We start from the raw sequence: 20,402 nt of genomic DNA, 5'->3' as shown, positions 1-20,402 counted from the left end.
AAACCATAACCTTGACTAGACAGACCTTTGTCGGCAAAGTAATGTCTGCTTTTTAATATGCTGTCTAGGTTGGTTATAATTTTCCTTCCAGCACTTAATAAATGCAAGATATTATGATAGCTACTACTCATCATACATTCAAGTTTGCTTTATAAAAACATTTGATCAAATTGAACCCTTGCCTTGAACATAGAAAACTGATGTTGGAATTGACATGAAACAAGAGTGTTCAGAAGAAACCTAATTTCAGTAAGTAATGGAGCACAAAATTCAACCCACAATTTAAACCAACCTATTCAAGAAAAAAAAGAGGAGACAATCATTCAACAGATTTAACCACTTCTGCTTCAGTAAAATAAGGCATAGCCCCTGCTTTTAAGGAGCTCCAATTTGGGGAGAGGATGAAGCAACAACCACAATGTTAATATGGAAAAACTGTGATAAAAAGTCAGAAAAGCACACACAATTCGTTAAAAAAGGATAGGGAATATATCATTAAATCCATTTAGAAGTACAGGAAAGCCCCATGAAAAATGTAATAACAACTAACAATCTGATCAGATTTAAGAGAAAAAATATGGAGAAACGGAGCTGATAAAAGAAGGAAACACTAAAGGGGAAAGCTAAAGCCAAAGCACAGACGTGAGGGAAGTTATGTAAACCGTAGTAAAAGAACAGACTATAAACTCTTAAGGCTTTACCTAAAAAAAGAAATAAGATATGGCTGCCAATCAGTCAGGCTGGCATGCTAGGTGCCAGGTCATGACAGTCCTTGAATGCAAGGCTAATGAGCTTGAATTTTATTTTTCATGGAAGAGCATTTTATGTGGTGCTTGTTAATGTGATGGGTGCTGTGCTGATGCCTCACAATACAACTATCCTCATTTAACAGGTTAAGAAACTGAGCTCGTAGCCAGTAAACAGTGGAGCTGGGATTTCAATTCATGGTGTCTGAACTCTTCCACACTGCGTTACCCTTCTAAAAGTCTTTAAAAATATGATACCCATGCCTTGAAAGGATAACATAATCTTAATGACAATGTAGGAAACAGATTAGCGAAGTGAATGGACAGAAAAGTACCTTCATGAAAAAAAACCTCTGTTGGGTTTTTTTTGTTATAAGAAACTAAATGGTTACTAAGAGTATATCAGATATAACCAGAGAAAGATACAAGAAACGGTGTGTGTATAAAATTAACAGAACTCAGTGACTGCACTCCGGAAGTGAAAGGTGGAGCTAAAAATGACTCAAGGTTTCACTAAGTTTGAGGGGGAGGGGAGTAGTTACACCAATACCATCAGTCTTTCTTTTGGTAGGGGGTGGGGGAGTGGAGAGGAGCATGAATGGGTTCAATTTCAGACTTGTTTAATTAGAAATACCAACCTGGGGCCTCCCTGATGGCTCAGTGGTAAAGAATCCACCTGCCAATACAGGAGACATGGGTTCAACCCCTGATCAGGAAAGATCCCACATGCCAAGGAGCAACTAAGCCCGTGCGCCACAATTACTGAGCCTGTGCTCCAAGGGGTGGGAGCCACAACTACTGAAGCTCAGGCACCCTAGAGACAGGGCTCCGCAACAAGAGAAGCCACCACAATGAGAAGCCCAAGCACCGCAACTAGAGAGTAGCCCCCAATCTTTGCAACTAGAGAAAAGCCAGTGCGGTAGCAAAGACTGAGCACTGCCAAAAATAAATAAGTAAATAAATAAAAATGAAAATAACAACAAAAAAAGTACCTACTGAACTCCCATGAGGAAGGGTTCCACAAGTGGTTGGAACAGAAAGCAAGAGCTAAGAAGAGTGGCAAGGCCTAAGAGAAGGGACCCCCTGGAAATCGCATCCAGAACGACAGGGGGCTGTCAGAGTGGATACCTGCTGAAGATGAGTATGTAAGTACGGATTACCAACCAGGGCACATAAGCCACCTCCTGATTAGTGTCCTGTCTCAGGCATGATGATGAGGTGGGAAAAATGGTTGAGGGTCACCAAGGAAGAGTGAAAGGAAGAACACTGAAGAAATGCCACAAAAATTTTCAGAAATGTTGGGTCTAGTCCCCTTAAATACTAATATATTAATACTAGCTAATAATGACCAAGGATTTCCAGCAAGTGAAAGGAAAAGTCAGTGAAGACAACTAAGAAGCAGTCACAAAGGTAGGAGAATCTGAAGAGCAGTGTAAATAAATTGAAGGGAGAGCAACTTAAAATGGGGTCAAACATTTTAAAATGCTAACAGAGGCTGAGCAAGCATTACTTCAGCTTGTAGCCATGAATGAGTCCAATATTACCCAATTTTCTAATTCTCCAGGAGAAATTACTCTCATGTCAACATGAAAGCTTATGATTTTTAAAATGTTGACAATTAAATTTTATTAAACACAACATGCAGGCATATGAAATAGTCTAAGTTGCTGGATTGCTACCTGGGTCTGAAATTTATAAGTATTACAAATATGCCAAGCAAAGCACCTTAAGAAGAGAATTTTCAAAAGACAACATGTGGGGTACTTTCCCAAAGCCTGGCAAGAAAGACTAGAAAACAAGAGTTAAAGAAACACATTTACAAATGGTACTGATGAACCTATTTGCAGGGCAGGAATAGAGACACAAAGAGAATGGACTTGTGGACACAGCTGGGGAATGAGAAAGTGAGACTAATCAAGTGGCACTGACACAAACACATTACAATGTGCAAAACAGATAGCTAGTGGGAATCTCCTATGTAACACAGGGAGCCCCGCCCGGCACTCTGTGATGACCTAGAGGGATGGGATGGTGGTGGGTGCAGGGGGAGGCTTAAGAGGGAGGGGTTATATATATGTATCAGTTCAGTCGCTCAGTCATGTCCGACTCTTTGCGACCCCATGAATTGCAGCAAGCCAGGCCTCCCTTTCCATCACCAACTCCCAGAGTTTACTCAAACTCATGTCCATCAAGTCGGTGATGCCATCCAGTCATCTCATCCTCTGTCGTCCCCTTCTCCTCCTGCCCACAACCCCTCCCAGCATCAGGGTCTTTCCCAATGAGTCAACTCTTCGCATGAGGTGATCAAAGTATTGGAGTTTCAGCTTCAGCATCAGTCCTTCCAATGAACACCCAGGACTGATTTCCTTTAGGATGGACTGGCTGGATCTTGCAGTCCAAGGGACTCTTAAGAGTCTTCTCCAACACCACAGTTCAAAAGCATCAATTCTTTGGCACTCAGCTTTCTTCACAGTCCAACTCTCACATCTGTACATAACCACTGGAAAAACCATAGCCTTGACTAGATGGACCTTTGTTGTCAAAGTAATGTCTCAGCTTTTTAATGTTATCTAGGTTGGTCATAACTTTGCTTCCAAGAAGTAAGTGTCTTTTAATTTCATGGATACTTTCAGCTAATATGCACTGTTGTACGACAGAAACCAATGCAACATTATAAAGCAATTACCCTCCAGTTAAAAATTAAAAAGAAAATAAATTTTAGGATAGGAGACATCTCATATGTGGAGAGAAGGGGTTAGAAAAAGGGAAGACAACCTGAAGACATGATCAACAAAGCAACAAGACAAGAAAGACACACACACATCTCTATAAGCTAAAGGAGAGAAGTGATGGAAAGAAAAATGTAAAGGAATAGGAAAGTGGAAAGGTTCTCTGAGAAGATGCACAGGTGAAAAGACCATCCAGTCTGGAGCAAGGATTAGGGTTAGCAGAAAGGTTATCTAAGAAGGTCACAGATATAAAGATCCTCTTGCCAGGTAACAGTCACTTCTTCTCAAATCCAAGGAAGAAAATAAACAATTTAGAGAAAAATATGATATTTGAGGGAATATACAAGATGGTCTAGGTCCTCTCAATAAATTTTCAGAAAGAATTAACCACAAACACTGAGTATACTTGTGGGACTGTTCCATGTGTAAGTTTCACTATTATTTAACATTTACTGTTTCTCTGATAAAATAGTTTCTCTATTTAGACATATTTACATCAGTGCCCTGCTTCCAGAGAAGTAAATATATTTTAAATCTGAAGTACCAAAAAATGAGCTTATTTAGTGTGGAAAAATTAAATACAATATATTACTTCATTGATGGCTTTGTTAATGCCTCTAAGACAAGGTCATTCATTCTCTTTTGGGAGAGTGTAGAGCAGCAGTAGAATAAAGAAAGAAAAAAGAACCATCTGAGAAGAAAATAACATCTGAAGAGAACAATGCTTAAACTCCCTTTACAATCTCTGGCAACAGTGTTATTAATTTTCTACATTATTCTTATACTTACCAAACTGTTTCACAGCTGTAACTTTTCTGTTTTACTCATCAAGATTTCAAGTCAGATTTTAGGGGGGGAGGAGAAGGAAAAGAGAGTTCCCTCATTTCTTTTCTTAAGTTTGAAAACCAGTAGAGAAGAAGCTAAATAGTATTTTACTAAGATTAATATTCTCTTATGGGGTCGAAAAGAGTCAGACCTGACTTGGTGACAGAAAAATATTCTTTTATGAGGGAAAGTTTCAGATCTCATACTTGTAAATGTATTATAAATAATAGCTAATGTTTGCTGTGTGCTTCCAGCATCATGATATGCAAAGCACCCAACATATATTATATCTTAATCATAGCAGCTTTAAGGCAGATATTATTCTTACTTCTAGTCTAGAGATGAGGACAGAGGCCCAAAACCAAGCTTGAAGTCCCACAGAAGACAGCTGGAATTCAAATCATAGCTCAAAATCTATGCTTTTGGTTACTAGGTAATACTAGATTCTCTCATCCCAGCCTCTCAAATCCCAGTCTTACAATTTTGGACAAAGGAAAGATTTTAATTGCAAAGTCAATTCTCTTCTCCTGGCATATTCACACACATTGAGTAATATGTACCCCTTCTCCAAAGACAAAAAGATCTTTCATAAGTTATTATAAAATCTAATCCTGCGTTCTCTAAAATGTAGGCTTCAACCAAGTTGGTAAATCAGTCATCTAATGCTATTTTCAGAGTGATAATAGATGACCTGGAAATGATAGTATTAATGAAAAAAATTATGCTAGATCATTATCATATATAAAACATCAAAGGTGTTTCCAAAGTAGTCTCTAAGTGTAAATTAAAATGGTACTTTATATGACAACAATCACTTTACATAATCATGCCTTTGATCAATTCTTGTAACAACCAACAAAAGTCTGTAGCATCTCAATTTCAATAAAGAAACAGGAAAGTCATAGGTAGCATGTCAAGGGTCACAATAAACAATTTTTATGAAAATTAAAATCAACACCCTTAGAATTCTAATACTTTAATTCACAGTATCTAATGGGCTGTCAAGCAAAGTATATGTGAAAGAATCTAGAGGGTAGGTTTTCCCATCAAGTAAAATAAAAGATGATTCTGGGGGGAGGGGGGTACCAAACACTACATGTTTTCACTCAAGATAGGTAAATCCTCAAACGTCTTTTTGGGTGTTAGTAATTTCTCTTTAGGTAGCATGTACAACATTAGGTTGCCTTTTCAGAAATACTAAATAGGTCACAATACTAAATATACTAAGTCTGACTCATTTCTTGCCAACATATTCAATTTTACATACTACTGGGGTTAATCCTGAATTACTAAGAAGCAGTAATTTATGACAAGCATTCATATACTCTTCCTACAAGCACTCAGATATTCTCCCTATAAAATATCTTCACGCTGATGATGAACTTCATGATCAATTTGTTTGAGGATATAAATTTTATTCACACTGTCTATTATGCTATCTGCAATATCCCATTTTAGTCCAGCGGTTTTAAAAAACTTTCCCTAAAAAGATTCAAAATACAGTTATATATGTATGTAGTGGATAAATCATGGCAAGTTACAGATACAAAGTACTTAAGCATCAATTTTAAGTCATGCTTGTGCTCACTCGTGTCCAGCTCTCTGCAACCCCATGGACTGTAGCCTGCCAGGCTCCTCTGTCCATGGGGATTCTCCAGGCAACTGTAGTGAGTCGCCACCTCCTACTCAGGGGATGGACAAAGGTCTGTCTAGTCAAAGCTATGGTTTTTCCTGTAGTCATGTATGGATGGTGAGAGTTGGACCATAAAGAAGGCTGAGTGCTGAAGAATTGGTACTTTTGAACTGTGGTGTTGCAGAAGACTCTTGAGAGTCCCTTGGACTGCAAGGAGATCAAACCAGTCCATCCTAAACGAGATCAGCCCTGAATATTCATTGGAAGGAGGGATGCTGAGGCTGAACCTCCAATACTTTGGGCACCTGATGCAAAGACTCGATTCACTGGAAAAGATCCTGATGCTGGGAAAGACTGAAGGCAGGAGGAGAAGGAACAACAGAGGACGAGATGGCTGAATGGCATCAGTGACTCAATGGACATTAGTTTGAGCAACCTCTGGGAGCTGGTGAAGAACAGGGAAACCTGCCATGTTGCAGTTCATGGGGTCGCAAAGAGTCAGACATGAATGAGCAACTGAACAACTCAGGGGATCTTCCCAACCCAGGGATTGAACCTGCTTCTCCAGCATTGACCGGTGGATTCTTTACCACTGAGCCACCTGGAAAGCCCATTAATTTTTAATAGTTATTTTATTAAGCTTCATGTTTTATTCTTTTGAAATATAATCTTGTGCAAGTTTTGTTCAGAAAATAAAAATCTACACTTTTCAGAATATAAATACTCACGCTTTTGAATTAAGTATATAATGATGTTTTCAAGTTTATGTTAAATGGGATTTCTTTTATTTACAGAAATTAGGAAATGATCAAGAATATGTACAAATGTTTATCTAGAAAACATAAAATGTAAGCTATTTGTACAAGTAAAAATTCTAAATGCCTGCTTTTGACAATAATGTCTCATCTAAAAGAAGAAGCAAACACAATCATCCTGATTTACTGGAAATAAATTTCTCTCAAATCACAAATATCTGCTTCATTAACTCTGGTAAGTCAAAATTACTACAGGACTTAATTTAAATATTTGTTATGCTAGCTTTCCAGTATCTCTACAGAATTGATTAGGGGAGTTCCCTGGCAGTCCAGTGGTTAGGTTTCAGCACTTTCATAGCAGGGGTGGGGGTGGGGGGTACGGACTGGGGCATGTGGGTTCAATCCCTGGTCAGGCAGCTAAGAGGCCAAACAAACAAACATCCCCAAACTAATTGGAATGACAACCAAATCAATTAATTATTATTTTTAAATTTAGATTACCTCTCTCTAAATGTAAAATCTGGGACTTCCCTGGCAGCCCAGTGGTTAAGACTCTGCGCTTCCAATGCAGGGGACTCAGATTCGATCTAGGATCCTACATGCCGCAGAGCAACGAAGGCCGCATGACGGCTACTGAGCCCAAATACCCTAAGATCCCACATGCTACAACTAAGACCCGATCCGGACAAATAAATAATAGTAAAAAAAAAAAAAAAAAGTAAATAAAGCTTGTATCTAGGAGTGATAAACTTAGAACATAAATAACATTGCCTACCAAACTTCTGGAGATGGTGAGGGGACAGGGAGGCCTGGTGTGCTGCAGTCTGTGGGGTTGCAAAGAGCTGGACATGACTAGGTAACTGAACACACACTGTAACACTGCCTATATGTCAGGCCATCACTAGGATGCCAAATCTTCCACACGAATACATTATCCATATATTTGAAAATCATGTTTTAAAGAACTGCTTCATTTTGACCATTTATCCACATAGCTCAGTCTTCCTAAACAAATGCCTGACAACACTGAACATTTTCTGATAAATCAATGTCATAATGAACAAGCATTATATAGCAAAGATGAGATCTTAAGAGGCAATTTGGGTAAACAAACATTTAAACAGACTAAACAGTTCTTAATCCTATGACCTCATAGGTCTTCAGATTAAACAATTCACTGTTAGTAAAGCATCTAATAGTGCCTGCATTGAACATTAATTCTTTTCCTCTTCAATCTGTTCGGTCTAGTCTCTAATGCCAAGCTTCATCCTCACCCCAGACAAAGTATGAGTAAAACCTTGTGTGGATTGCTGGAGACCTCCTATTTGAACTCAAAAGACATCTGACTTTTCACTGCATAACACTGCTCCTTTGAACAAAGTCACAAAAGCAGTTAAATGAGGAATGAACAATTTAGATGGAGCAGAAAATTCCTGGTGAATAGTGAAAGTGTTAAAAAAAAAAGTAGTAACAAAGCATGGAGATCACTGGGCTCAAGCTTCAGTGTGGATTTGAGCCTATGTACCAACATTTCTCAAACCAATTCCCTGGACATATGTTGGGTTTTTAGCATTCATCATAAGAAATTTTAAATTATATTTTAATTTTGATGCTCCTCTAAAATAAAAATGTATGCATGTTCTGAATCAACTAGACTAGAAGGCCACCTTACAACAAAGGGCTATCTGGGTTTGTGCTTATTAGTGAATTGTGCCCAGAAATTCCCCGAAAGTAGTGTTTTCCAATTTGTTGGTTATGATGTATTAGTGGATCACAAAATCAACAGCAGCTTTCAAAAAATAATAAATGAATACAGAATGCATTACACATAGTAAAGGTAAGTATTTCTGTCCGATAATCTTGTTTCAGTGGACAACTAAGTGATGCCATAAAAAAAAGTCACATCTTACTGAGCTGAGTAACTCTAAAATCTGCAGACTCTTGAGTTTCTGCAAACACAAACCTGAAAAAAACTGTCATGAGTACTGGACTGTCACTGAGGTAGAAGGTTAAAAGCAGGATGTTGGGAGAATTTCAAACTGAATGACAGGTTAAAAGAAGTTGATCAGTTAAGAAAAAATAAGTTCAAACATTAGGACAATAACTATATTATTAAATTGTGTAAGGCAGAGAGACAACACAAAACACCAAATACAGACTAGGTTTAACATTAAGGTAAAGAACCATGGGAAATGGAGAGATTGTTCCATGCATTTTCCAAAGGTACAATGATGGGGTGGGGTGCCTTTCTATTTGGAGACTGAGATTAGAAAGCAGGAATGAAATGCTTTTTGCCAACCAGAGAGAAAAGGGGCAATTAGATATGCTTTGAAAATCTAATAATCTTTGAACATCTTTGAATATCACAGAATATATGTGAGAAGAAAGCAGAGGTGGGGCTATACAGAATAAAAATCTGATCCATAAAAGTGCCCGGAATTGCAGTGGAGAATAAACCCAAGTGGGATATGTCGTTCTGTTCAATTCAGTTGCTCAGTCATGTCCAACTCTTTGCGACCCCATGGACTGCAGCATGCCAGGCCTCCCTGTCCATCTCCAAATCCCGGAGTTTACGAAAATTCATGTCCATTGAGTCAGTGATGCCATCCAGCCATCTCATCCTCCGTCATCCCCTTCTCCTCCCGCCTTCAATCTTTCCCAGCATCAGGGTCTTTTCCAATGAGTCAGTTCTTCACATCAGGTGGCCAAAGTACTGAAGTTTCAGCTTCAGCATCAGTCCTTCCAATGAATATTCAAGACTGATTTCCTGTCAGATGGACTGGCTGATTTCCCTGCTGTCCAAGGGACTCTCAAGAGTCTTCCCAACTCCACAGTTCAAAAGCATCAATTCTTCAGCACTCAGCTTTCTTTAGGATCCAACTCTCATATACATACATGACTACTGGAAAAACCATAGCTTTGACTAGATGGACCTTTGTTGGCAAAGTAATGTCTCTGTTTTTTAATAAGCTGTCTAGGTTGGTCATAACTTTTCTTCCAAGGAGCAAGCGTCTTAATTTTATGGCTGCAGTCCCTATCTGCAGTGATTTTGGAGCCTCCCAAAATAAAATTTGTCACTGTTTCCACTGTTTCCCCATCTATTTGTCATTAAGTGATGGGACCAGATGCCATGATCTTAGTTTTCTGAATGTTGAGTTTTAAGCCAACTTTTTCATTCTCTCTTTCACTTTCATCAGGAGGCTCTTTTCTTTAGCTCTTCTTCGCTTTCTGCCATAAGGGTGATGTCATCTGCATATCTGAGGTTATTGACCCTGACAATCTTGATTCCAGCTTGTGCTTCATCCAGTCCATACATTCTTATGATGTACTCTGCATATACATTAAATAAGCAGGGTGACAATATACAGCCTTGATGTACTCCTTTCCCGATTTGAATCCAGTCTGTTGTTCCAAGTCCAGTTCTGTTGCTTCTTGACCTGCATAAGGATTTCTCAGGAGGCAGGTCAGGTGATCTGGTATTCCCATCTCTTGAAGAGTTTTCCACGGTTTGTTGTGATCCACACAGTCAAAGGTTTTGGCATAGTCAATAAAGCAGAAATAGATGTTTTTTTCTGGAACTCTCTTGCTTTTTCGATGATCCAACAGATGTTGGCAATTTGATCTCTGGTTCTTCTTCCTCTTCTAAAACCAGCTTGAACATCTGCAAGTTCACGGTTCATGTACCGTTGAAGTCTGGCTTGGAGAATTTTGAGCATCACTTTGCTAGCATGTGAGATGAGTGCAATTGTGTGGTAGTTTGAACATTCTTTGGCACTGCCTTTCTTTGGGATTAGAAAGAAAACTGACCTTTTCCAGTCCTATGGCCACTGCTGAGTTTTCTAAATTTGCCGGCATATTGACTGCAGCACTTTCACAGCATCATCTTTTAGGATGTGAAATAGCTCAACTGGAATTCCATCACCTCACTAGCTTTGTTTGTAGTGATGCTTCCTAAGGCCCACTTGATCTCACATTCTAGTATGTCTGGCTCTAGGTGAGTGATTACACCATCAGGACATGTCACAGATTGTTATAAAATTGGTCCCTGAAAAATCACATCTCCCTATACCCAAAGAGGCTGATTTTGACTACTTGTTGAGCCAGTGGGTGATGACACAATCAGAAGCTTGGAAAGCAGTTGTTTGAGGGAACTGGCATTCCTGCTGCAAAGTGAAGAAATTGAGGCTACCTCACTAGAGGGTAGAGGGTAAGAGTGGAGCAGAGACTAGCCAACTTAACTGGGGCTCCTCAACCAAACTACCAACCGCAAGACATGAGTGGGATCATCTGGGATCATTCAGTTCAGACAACCAACCAGCTGACTGCAGAACTATCCATCAGACCCATAAACTTGATAACAGTAATAAAAACGGGCTACTCTTTTAGCACCACTGTAGTTGAGTAGTTACCTGGCATTAACTGATACAGGATATTTCAAAAAAAAAAAAAAGGCTGTAAGATTCTGAACTTCTAAATATGCCAGGACCTCAAACTTGGAAGCGCAAGTCTTCAGGAAATGGTAACTATATATCATCTACACTTACGAAGATCCGTTAAAAGTCCTTGGTTTGGATCTTACACCCTTAAGCTGGTTCTAATCTACTTTTTCTATCCTATTTTTCATCTCAGCCCCTGACGTTTTCTCCAAGATGCCAAAGTTGTTCCAGTTCTCTGAGGTTTATTCTCATCCTTCTAACATTAGTTACCCACATTTAAGACCCAACATAAACAGTGCTTTCCTTTCCTGTTCAATTTTTAGTTAATTTAAGTAATTTCAAAATGCTCTGCTGCTGCTGCTAAGTTGCTCCAGTCGTGTCCGACTCTGTGCGACCCCACAGACGGCACCACACCAGGCTCCCCCGTCCCTGGGATTCTCCAAGCAAGAACACTGGAGTGGGGTTGCCATTTCCATCTAGTTTTTCTTAATTCACACTCTATTTACTGTATCACCAGGTACTTTACTATCTAATAGTATTACTTAACTATGAATATATGTGCCAGATCTTGTAAACTCTATGCTACAAGTCTCCATAGCTCTCTTAGTGCTCCCACATAAGAGGAATTTAAATATTTGTTTAAAATAAATTTAAAAATATATATGTAATTGATTGAATTTTAACAAATCTTGGCTAAATATAGGTAAGGCGAGAAAGGTAACATTTTTTCTAATGAGGTGCACTGTGCAACTCTAAATGCTAAAAGATAAACAATGAATCAAGAGACTCTCCTGGAAAATACATAGTTAAAAGTTACACAGGGTATCTGACAAACACATTAATAATAAGTAAACTTTCCATTTTAGAAGCAAGGCTACTCACATATTGGTTGGTTAATTTTATGAACTGAATTTGTGTGGGAGTTGAGAAAAATAATGTAATTTCTCAACTTTGAAAGAATCTCAAGGAAAGTAAGTGCAGCGGCAGTTTCATAGTTAAGACCATGTATTTTTAAAAATCCTTGGTTTTGCAAGTTAGTAATATAAAATATTATGAATAGCAACTGCAGAATACATCTTCCCTTCCCCTATTTTAAGTTAGGACCAAAAAGTGTTAAGAAGGAGACAAGCAAAATTTGGTAAAGCTTTCCTTTGCTAAAACTGGTAAAAGTATATTCTGGAAAGCGGAATTTAATGTCTCTAGCATGCAATCATTCTAATTATGAACACTTAAATTATTTCCCCTGAGCATTACCTAAACTTTTGAAGTTTAAATGACTTATTACTCCCTCAATACCTAAAGTAATTATCACTAATTAACAAGCAAGCCATCTTTTCTTCTGATTTGAAGTGACCTACAAATTAAGATAGTCTCTATCAATCAAGTCTGGTTTCTCAAGGAGAACTTTAAGAATTTTCAAAATTCTTGCCACTACAATTAAAAGGAAGCAAAACATGCAGACAAAAGAATCAACTTGTATCAAATAGATGAAAGAAACATATACAAAGATATACTGTAACTGCACAATTTTAACTGAGTAGCTCTCAACAGTTTTAATTTCATTTTTGTTTCTTACACCAATAAGGCACTAAACATAGTTTTAATAAAGGCATTAAGGTCTAAGTCAAATCCCATCTCTTCAATAAAGCCTTCTGATACCCCAGGCTGAGGTGCTTACTACCTATTTTGAATTCTACTGAAACTACTGCAGGTGAAATTAAATTATTCTTTTAAATAATCACCAACAATTAACTGATTAAGACACAGACTAGAATCAATATACAATTTAAAACAGAAAGCCACAGGTTTACATGTGCAGCTACAAAATGCTCTCAGATACCTTTTTTTGTGTGTGTGTGAAACAAAGATGCACTGTACACTATGCCTTCATTTTTAAATTTTTTCTTAAAAGAGTAAATGGCATTTCTGGAAAGATCCATAAAATACTATTAAGGGACTGTCTTTGTGGAAGGTGACTGGACACCTAGGGTGGGAAGGAGATCAAGTTTTCAGTGTTCGTCTTTTAAAAAATCATTTTAACATACCACATTTTCAATTTAAAAAGAGAATAAAAAATAAAGCAAGTATATTAGTGATACACAGCCTTTTGACTCTCTTCAACTGTCATCTTGAAGTGACATTTAAATCTTTTCTTTTTTGGGGGGGTGGGGTGGGGAGGGAACAATGCTTTGCCACTTGGCATGTGAGATCCTAGCTCACCTATGAGACCAGGGATTGACTCTCACACCCCCTGCAGTGGAAGCAGAAATCTAACCACTGGACCGCCAGGGATGTACCTAAAGTGATATTTAAATCTTATTTGTTTACATCTTACTAGTCTCCTGTATCATCTTATAAGCACAGAATTTCAGTGATATCAAAAGGTCAAATCTCTGCTTTAATCAGGTCAACTAAGTATGCTGAATTTGTCACCTTTTTTAACCTAGTAAAAGTGAATTGTTTGAGTAATTGTTTAAGTGAAGTGAAGTGAAAGTCACTCAGTCGCGTCCGACTCTTTGCGACCCCGTGGACTGTAGTCTACCACATTCCTCCGTCCATGGGATTTTCCAGGCAAGGGTACTGGAGTGGGTTGCCATTTCCTTCTCCAGAGGATATTCCCGACCCAGGGATCAAACCCAGGTCTTCCGCATTGTAGGCAGATGCTTTACCGTTTAAGTAATTGCTTGTAATCTGTGCTAAGAAAGTAGAAATGCTCATGTTCAATGTGCACTGAAGCTCAGTGTGCACTTACACAACGGTCAAAAAGCTCTGGCCTGGATCTGTTCCAGATTAACTACATTTCTTAATATACCTATGTGCCTAGTTGCTCAGTCATATCTAACTCTGCAATCCCGTGGGCTGTAGCCTGCCAGGCTCCTCTGTCCATGGGGGATTCTCCAGGCAAGAATACTGGAGTGGGTTGCCATGCCCTCCTTCAGGAGATCTTCCCAACCCAGGGATCAAACCCAGGTCTCCAGCATTGCAAGTGGTTTCTTTATTGTCTGAGCCAGCAGGAAAGCCTAATATACCTATATATTAATGTAAAAAGAATATAACAACCAAAAACATGAATATATTCCTTTTCTTTCTTGCCACTGTTTCTCAAAAGGGAACTGTGGGTCTTTAGGCAAAGCGGTACATTTCAATGGTGTGCAACTGTCTTGGTGACTTCAGAAAATGTAGCATCCATGGCCCATGAGCACTAAAGGCCAGTTATCACAACCCCAGTCACTGGAGTAACCAAACAACTGACCCACATATTTCCAAATGTCCTTGAAGGGAGAAATGCAGTGGGAAAAGCACTATGCCTAGTTGAGAAGCACTGCTTATATGAATTATGGTATGAACAAAGGTATGAGATATGTGTGTGTGTGTGTGTGTGTATGATATGCAACTGAATTTCCACAACAGCAATTCCACCTTTAAAAATAATTATTAGGGACTTCCCTAGTGGTCCGCTGGCTAAGATTCCACACTCCCAACTCAAGAACTAGATCCTGCATGCCACAACTAAGTACCCCACATGTAGCAATGAAGACTGAAGATCTCATATCACAACTGAACCTGGCGCAGCCAAATAAATAAAATTTAAAAAAAAATTTTAAAATGGTCATCAGTTTTGATAATAACCAAAAAACAGTCATTACTCATTCATCAAGCAGTCATCCAGTCCAGTATATAATGCTGTCAACAGACACCATGCTCCAACAACTCATTCTTCAACTATTACAATGGCATAACTTTTTAAATGAACAGTCATTTTAAAATCCTTTCAGAACAATTCTTCTACTGGAATGCCTTTGCTGAAACTTCCAAATAAACAGTGTTTCGTATAAAAGATATAAATCACACTTTGCTGCAATTATTTGTCTTTCTCCAGAGACTGTAGAATCCTTGTGACCAAGGACCACACTCATGGTTACCTGGTCCACGGTGCGGGTATTCAATAATAATGCTGAATGCGTGAGTGAATGCTGGTCTAGTCTAATACAATAAAGAGTCCCAAGTCCCAACTACAATCAGTTTTTATATATAATAATGATAACAGATATTTTTATTCTAATTTGGTTTTTTAAAAAGTAAGCATTATCCAGATTACAACTAGCTTATAAAGATATAAAGAAATCTAAGATTTTTCTTTACTGACACTCCCATGTACCCATCCTCTACCATCTTCCCCTCCTTTTCCTTTAAAGCTTAAAGCAAATGCTCATGTAAAAGTGAGGCATGCTTCCAGGAAGCAACCCAATATAAAGAGCAAAACAATACTGTTAACAGTAAGAAGAACTTAAACATTTTTCATTTCTATTTTAGAAATGAAAGAGTTCTCAGAACTCAAGAAATCTGTTACTCTCCTATACCTCATTCAAATAGAAAGAAAAATCTATAACAGAAAAGAGTAAGCAACTTTATTTCTGTTGGTTTCACTTCATTCTCCAGAATTCACCTTTTGTTGAGGTAAAAAATTCAGGATATAAACTAAGTCGTATTTTAAAATAAATGCAACAATGAGGATTACACAAGCACTAAGCATCAACACTCACAGAATGTTAACTCTGAAGCACACTAACTCTGACAAATATTTATTCATCTTTGCATTCCTGAAGCATGTGAATATCCCAGTTTTACATGGAAACCTGAGAGAAAAAGCTAAATAATAAAGGTAGATGCAATTTCTAGCTCCTAGTATTTCTAGCACTGTTTTTAGACCGCTCTAATAAATTCTGTAATTGTTTGTTAACCATTGCTCTGCTCAATTCCTATCTGAAATGTTAAGTAACAACGGCTATGATACAATTTTAAAGAAACAATTGTTTCCAGTTACCTCCCATCTGGCAAGACCAAACAGGTAACCAAATATATATACACACACACATAAAGAAAATGTTCTATAGCGGATCTGAAACATCAGATACACCCTCATATTCAAATAATGGAGACCACTTTTAAATGCAGTTACATTATTGCGGGATTTTAGTGCCTGCAATACTTCATTATTTTTGAAATTCACAAACCCAGCATTTGTTTTATTACTATTTCAAGTAGCACTGGTCAGTATAAACAAAGTACATGTTGTAAGACTGAACACTTAAAACTGCTACAGGAAATTTCTTTCATGTTGACAAAAAAGGAAGACTGCTTCATACATGAAAAATCATTTTAAAGTGACAACTCTCTATGCTGCACACCCTCCAGATGAAGACCGACTTGCATGAGACTTCACTTTCCCAGAATTATTAATTCTGCTTATAATTACAGCTGGTCAAGAGTATTTACAGTAATCAGCCTTAAATCCATCAGTGGGAACTGCTACCTGAAAAATGTCTTTCAGCTAAGATACACTTTTCACGGACTAAAAAGCTAACTTCACTTACAAATGAAAGAGCTCTTTTTATGCATATCTTACTAAAGTTTTGTGGCTTTTTAAAAGAAAAAAATCTAAGTAAACTTTAATATCTACAAGGCCAATTAGGAATGAGTGGTTACAGTCAGGATAGTGAAATTAGTAAATTTCAACAATTCTTTAAACCTAGGATTCAAAGGAATGACATAATCTCTAATTATGCCATAGGTATTCACCAGACCTATATTACTTTAACAGGGTGGGTTTCACATAGCATTTATTCCCAGAAAGTCATCTTGCGGTCTCACAAAGTTGTTTTTGGTTTGCTTGTTTCAAGAAAATGAACCACTATCAAATAATCTGTGACAACAAGGTGCAAACAACAACGGAGAATTTTGAGTATGGTATCAAGTATCCCTGATCTTGTAAAGATTTCAGAACGTGGAGGCTAAAAATTAAGTGAAAATGTGATGACTCTGATATGCTAAAACGGCCCACCATTGTTCCACCTTAAGTATCTTTCCGAAACAACTTCTCTATAATGTGTTCACAAGCTAACTCGAAATGCGACCCGTATAAATTCTTTTGCTTCCTCAAGAAAATAATTTAACCAAAATTTTCACCATAGCCAGCAGCAGCACCTTTAAATTCAAACTTAACTGGAGGGTATGTAATCAAGTCCAAATGTAGACACAAACTCCCCGATTTCTATCAAACAGTGCTATTAACATTCCAAATCCTGGTTAGAACGCAGTTACTGGAAAGCAGTGTCCTTGTTGCAAAAAAAAAAAAAAGGGGGTAAGGCCTGAAACTGACCTGAGCACGGGTCCACATAATCATCTCCGTTCCACTGGGAGGCCAAACAGGGACGGCTCTAAGTGATAGGGGGTGGGTAGACGAGGGAGGAAGGGCAGAGAGGAAAACACACTCCTCCAAGGGTGAAAGCAAAAGAGAACCGGACTCTGGAGAACCACCCCATAGAGACATTCGACCCTAGGATACACACACAGCTTTCCTCCGCCGAGGAGAGCAACCTCTACCATGGAAGCGGGGCTCCTAGCAAGTAAAGGCAGGAGGGGACAATCTCCGCCCCCCTACCCCCGAAGGTATCGCAGGCTAGAAGGGGTCGGCGGGGACTGCTCCTCGGAACATCAACAAAGGCCCCTTCAGTCCTAAAGCGAAACTCGAACAACAAAGGCCGGGAGACAGCGAGAACGGGACCGGGGGGCGGGACGGATGAAAGCAAGCTAGCGGAGGCAAAGGAATCAAACCAGTGGGGGCGCAGGCCCGTCGGAGTGGGAAGCAGGGGCGCAGAGGCGCGGGGCGCGGTAATCCCCAGTGCACAATAAGAGGAGGAAGCGAACCTGGCCTCCATTCCACGCTTACCCTCTCCCACAGAGGGGAGGGCTCCAGACCTCGCCGTCTGCATCTCTCCGTCTCGGGGACCGCGCAGTCCCGAGTTCGGGGAAGGAAAGAGGAGGGGGGATTTTCCATCCTGACCACAACTCCCTTCCCCCAGCCGACAACAACCGCCACAACGGCAACCACACAAAGGCGTCTTCCTGGTACTCGCCGCTCCCGCCAGGGCGGCGGCGCCGACGATGCCAAGGCAGCGCCGACCACCGCTCGGCCGCCAGGCGCTCGCTCGCCCTCTTCCCCCTCTAGCAGGGGGAAAGGGGGAGGGGACCCCAGGCGCCCTCACCTGGCACAGCTGCTGACAGTACTCCGTGGCCGCCTCCACGGCCGGCACCCGGCTCTCCCGCAGCTGCCGCTCCAGCTCCTGGAGCCGCTCGCCTAGGAGCTGCAGCTCCGCGGCGCAGCCGCCTCCGCCGCGACTCAACCTCTCCTGCTCGGCCTCTTCGTCCGCCATCTTCACACCCCGCTCCGTCGCGTACGCACCTGGGTCACGTGATAACACAATGCCACGTTCGGCGGGGTCACGTGCCGGGCGCGCTCGCACGCCGCCGAGCACGTACAAAGGGCCCGGTGGGGAGGATGGGGGCGGGTAGAGTGGTGCGAGGGAGCCGGAGGGAGGTGAAGGGAAGGGGAAAGAAGGAGGGCGGGGTTGGGCGGTGCGGAAAACCGCGGTTTACTTACCGCGAGCGGGAAGTGGGCAGCAGCGGACGAAAGGGGCGGGCCGGTGGAGGCCTGTTCTCGGTCACGTGGGTGCCGCGACGCGGGGAAAAGCTTAGGGAGGGGCTGCCCTTTCGAGCGTCCGAATCCCGGCGTGGCTTTCCCCAGTCCCCGAAGTCTTCTACGGACACATGCCCCAGTTCCCCAAGAGAACGGGTGAGGGAGCGCTCTGGGTGGGGTGGAGTAAGGGCTGCATTTGCTATTGGCCCGAAGGCAGGCCAGAGGCAGGCGAAGTGGGAGCAGGTAAAACCGACCCATGGACCACAAGCCCGAGAGCAAAAGCGAGACTGAACTGTCAAAATTGTCCCCAGCTTTTCACCGGCATGCGAAGGAGGGATCTCCTCCTATTGCCTGAGGTACCAGATCTCGTCCCACTCTCCTCTGCAGCCCCAAGAACGCATCTCCCTTGAAAATACAATCTCTAGGGGGTGGAGGCAACAAAGAAAAGTAACAATTGGATCACAGCAGAATGAGGTCCAGTCAGTCCTCAGTTTGGAGAACGGAGCAAACCCATGAAAAGCAGAGCTTAAAAGATTACAGACTGTGAAACTGTGGACGTTGGAACCAGGTGATTTGAAACCACGAAGACATTTATGGAATAAATGATAGCCAACTAATCTGTTCCACCGCGATTTAAGACTCTCCTACACACTACAGAAATCACCATCACTGAAAACACGTTGTATATGAAAGCTCTTGAAAGTAGGTCAAGGAAAAAAAAAAAAAGCAATAAGGACTTCATTAAAAATCACAACGGAGGTAAAATTGCTAAAAGAATAAGGTTATCGAGTTATAAGTTTTAACAGCAGTTTTTCCTGGCGCTGCAAATAGAGATGGTATTCTGAACCATATTTTATTTACAACCTGAGAAGAATGGATACTTGGCACTTGAACAAAACAGTAAAAGTAGTACAAAAATTCAAGTGCTTAAGCCTAAAGTTCAGACTAAAACAAATATTTTTTAGTAGTCTAAAATTAGACAAAAGGCTTATCTTCCTTACAACTGGTCTACAGAAATTCAGAAACAATGATAGTGATGAGGTATCTAGAGATTTCTAGTATTAGTAGAAAACATTCTAGACAGTGTGTTGTCCAGAATGAATGTTTTATAATGCATCAGTGATGGCAATGTTTAACTGCCATTATATGAGTGGGCACAAAATGAATCCTTTATGAAAATTATTATCAGCTAAATAATAATACAGTATGTGTGTGCTGATATTACCTATTAACAACACAGGTTCTTCAGATATTTAGGAATAGAAAAGTCTGTGGAGTACACTCAAAGGCTAAGGAACAAAGATACAAAAGTATCATTGAGAGCTAAAAAGCAACAATAAAGGCAGCTAATGGATTTTAGTATTTGTAGGTCATGTGCCCAAGTGAAGTATTTTAGGTATCTAAACCAGATTTCTCCAATGTATGTTATGGTAGGATGCCAGTGAAAATATAAAAAGTGAGAAATATGAGATTAGCTACCAGTAAATCCAAAACATCTAAGGTTTCAAAAGCCAGCAAGGCATACTTTCAAGTATAATGGCTTACACCACACCTAATATATAGAAAGAAAGAAAAAAAAAGAGAAGAAAGCAAAATATATCCCAAAGAAATGTATCCACTTATTGGCATAAAAAAAAAGCCGGAGAGTGTGGATCATTTCCACTTCCTGCCCATGATAGTCCTAAAACCAAAAAGATTTGATTAACAAATTGATTCTAAGCATTATCACTGTCTTGCAAATGTGCCCCAACTTGGACTACTAAATCGTTCACTTTTATTTGGTATCTTTCATCCCCCCCCC

At 40.0% G+C, this 20,402-nt stretch overlaps 1 protein-coding gene across 1 annotated transcript in view; it reads right to left on the bottom strand.

Moving 5' to 3' along the window:
* The window catches only part of ZNF292 (zinc finger protein 292), a 95,097-nt gene extending 76,711 nt beyond the window's left edge, over positions 1-18,386 (bottom strand). The window contains exon 1 of the mRNA XM_010834674.1: positions 18,171-18,386. Within this exon, the coding sequence (XP_010832976.1) occupies positions 18,171-18,338 (168 nt within the window). The 5' untranslated portion in view covers positions 18,339-18,386. The remainder of the gene's footprint in view (positions 1-18,170) is intronic.
* Positions 18,387-20,402: the final 2,016 nt, after the last annotated feature.

Source organism: Bison bison, unplaced genomic scaffold, assembly GCF_000754665.1.
Source record: "Bison bison bison isolate TAMUID 2011002044 unplaced genomic scaffold, Bison_UMD1.0 scf7180017864035, whole genome shotgun sequence".
In the NCBI taxonomy this organism is placed as follows: Eukaryota; Metazoa; Chordata; class Mammalia; order Artiodactyla; family Bovidae; genus Bison; species Bison bison.
Note: the sequence above shows the minus strand (reverse complement) of the source record. Positions and strands in the feature narration are given on the sequence as shown.